The sequence below is a fragment of the Salvia splendens genome, chromosome 2 (assembly GCF_004379255.2).
Source record: "Salvia splendens isolate huo1 chromosome 2, SspV2, whole genome shotgun sequence".
Classification (NCBI taxonomy): domain Eukaryota; kingdom Viridiplantae; phylum Streptophyta; class Magnoliopsida; order Lamiales; family Lamiaceae; genus Salvia; species Salvia splendens.
In genome coordinates this window covers 18,617,095-18,619,121 of record NC_056033.1, presented here as the reverse complement: position 1 = coordinate 18,619,121, position 2,027 = coordinate 18,617,095, and the positions used below count along the sequence as shown (strand labels likewise).

The window sequence follows — 2,027 nt, the reverse complement described above, 5'->3', positions numbered from 1 at the left end:
GATGTCCGCCATTGTGCATGGTATGCACGGATACGGAATTCCGCCGAGGACACTGCAGTTCCACGGCGTTACGCGGAATTCCGTCGCGACAGGCGTGTGGACGCCCGCCATCGCGTTGACTCCCACGGACGTCCGAGCGGAATTCCCGTTTATTGCATTAAATTTTTTTTAATTGTGGGAAGTCCTTGGGGATGTCCGCCACTGTGCAGTGGGAAGTCTTATGACGTGACAGTGAGAAGTCCGTATGACGTGCCAATTGGTGTTTTTGGGAATTCGGTGGTAAATTACGCCGGGAATTCCGCGGCACTGCTGATGCTCTTAGCGGGAGACGACAAGCAGCATTCAAAGTAACAGGTGGTAGCAATTAGCCATAGATACAGCTAGAAAGTTTCTCGAGAATATCACGGCCGCCGAACTCGCCGATCGCATGTCGCATCTACGCTTCCCGCCGCATAAACCACAAGCGGTGCCCAGCTTCTACGAGTACTCAATCCTCCGAGGTGTCCGCGTCGACTCGGTCCGACTCGATTCAACACTCTACTGCTCTTTCACCGTCTCCGCTCGTCTCACCGTAAGATTTTCCTAATGAGCTCAACATAGACTTCTCTATCGGTGCGATTGGCTCCAAATTTGTTAATTTTTTGTCAATTCGTAGAGGATTATATCGATACAGCCTTGTGTTTCGTGATAAACATTGGATTTTCTGGTTGGATAGTTGAGTTGAGCCTCCAATTTTGTGGTTGATTGGCGCAGGATAGAACTGGAAAGTTGAGTGCGGGGGCGATTGCGTCATTGATTGATGAAATCGGTGTGGCAGCGATCCATAAGTGTGGCAAACCCATGGATGTTTCGGTAGACATGTGGATCTCCTATATTTCCGATGCTAAAATCAATGTTAGTCATCTATTTTGTTCTGTTATTCTCCTTTGTAGAAAATTATCAATTGCTCGTCTTAATTTATTGATTTGCCATTTCTGGTAGTATGATGCTTGCAGTGAGAATTTCATTTATGGCTCTTTGAATGGGGAAATACCAATGATGTTATGAGTTGAGACTTATATTTACAAATAGGTTCAGCCTCTGCGTTCTAGGTAGATTTATCGACGATCACAACCGGCTAGGATAAGAGAGATTAGAAGGGGTAGAATCGTTGCTCCTCACAATGCAATGATATCCCTAAATGTAATGCCAATTAGGTCACGGTTATGAAGACGAGTGAAATGTATTGACCACTGGAATTGCAAATGTTGGAAGGGGGAATTTCTGTAGAGAGTCTTGCAGACATAATACTGGACAGGGGAAGGAAGGCATTTGTTGGTCTTGGAAACTATTTTGTTGCTCGTGTTCCATTTGTTGTACTAGTATTACTTTGAACTGCAGTTTACTCATTGATTCTAGTTGGATACTTTCTTGCTTGTGCTCAGTTAGAAAACCATACTTTATGAAATTACGAATCACACATGCTTCTTAAGGGTGATACGGATCCGACCCTTATCTTTGATATATAAACCTACTGCTACACCATGCAATACTCAAACTAAATAGGCTACATACAGAATATGAGATTATGTCCAAATCTCATACCTGCTCTTTGTGGCCATTTATAGGACATCTTACTCCTTTTCTTGGCGCATGACGAATTGGAGATTACCTTGTGAAAGTGTGTCCATGCAAATCACTGATGCAGTCGAGTGATAGAGCCATTGGAGCTCAAGGAAGAGATCAAGAAAGAAGGCTGGAACTAGCCGTTGGGAAAAAGCGGTTATAACTGATTTTGAGAAGTGAAGTTAGTCAGGTTGTTTTCTTCTTCATCTCATGTATGTAGCTCGATTGTAATTCAGTTGTAAAAAGAGAGTCAAAAACACAATACACATACACAATTAGGAGATCATTTTCTTAGCTTGCGATTAGCTCAGAGTGGTAGAATTGTGAGTGTGAGTTCCATTGTAATTGAGAGTTGTTCATCAATAAAATTTCGGTCATCTTCTCCGTGGACGTAGGTGTTTCATTCACCGAACCACGTTAAA

At 43.2% G+C, this 2,027-nt stretch overlaps 1 protein-coding gene across 3 annotated transcripts; it reads left to right on the top strand.

The window, feature by feature from the left end:
* Positions 1–335: 335 nt before the first annotated feature.
* Positions 336–2,027, top strand: LOC121790685. Of its 3 annotated transcripts, none has more exons than XM_042188835.1 (3): positions 336–571; positions 754–894; positions 1,608–2,027. In XM_042188835.1, exons 1-3 carry the CDS (start codon positions 428–430, stop codon positions 1,656–1,658), a joined length of 336 nt encoding a protein of 111 aa, XP_042044769.1. In that variant the 5' UTR covers positions 336–427; the 3' UTR covers positions 1,659–2,027. The 3 variants fall into 3 exon arrangements, with proteins under 3 accessions (XP_042044769.1, XP_042044770.1, XP_042044766.1); XM_042188836.1 differs by lacking the exon at positions 1,608–2,027 and adding an exon at positions 996–1,540; XM_042188832.1 differs by lacking the exon at positions 1,608–2,027 and adding an exon at positions 982–1,540.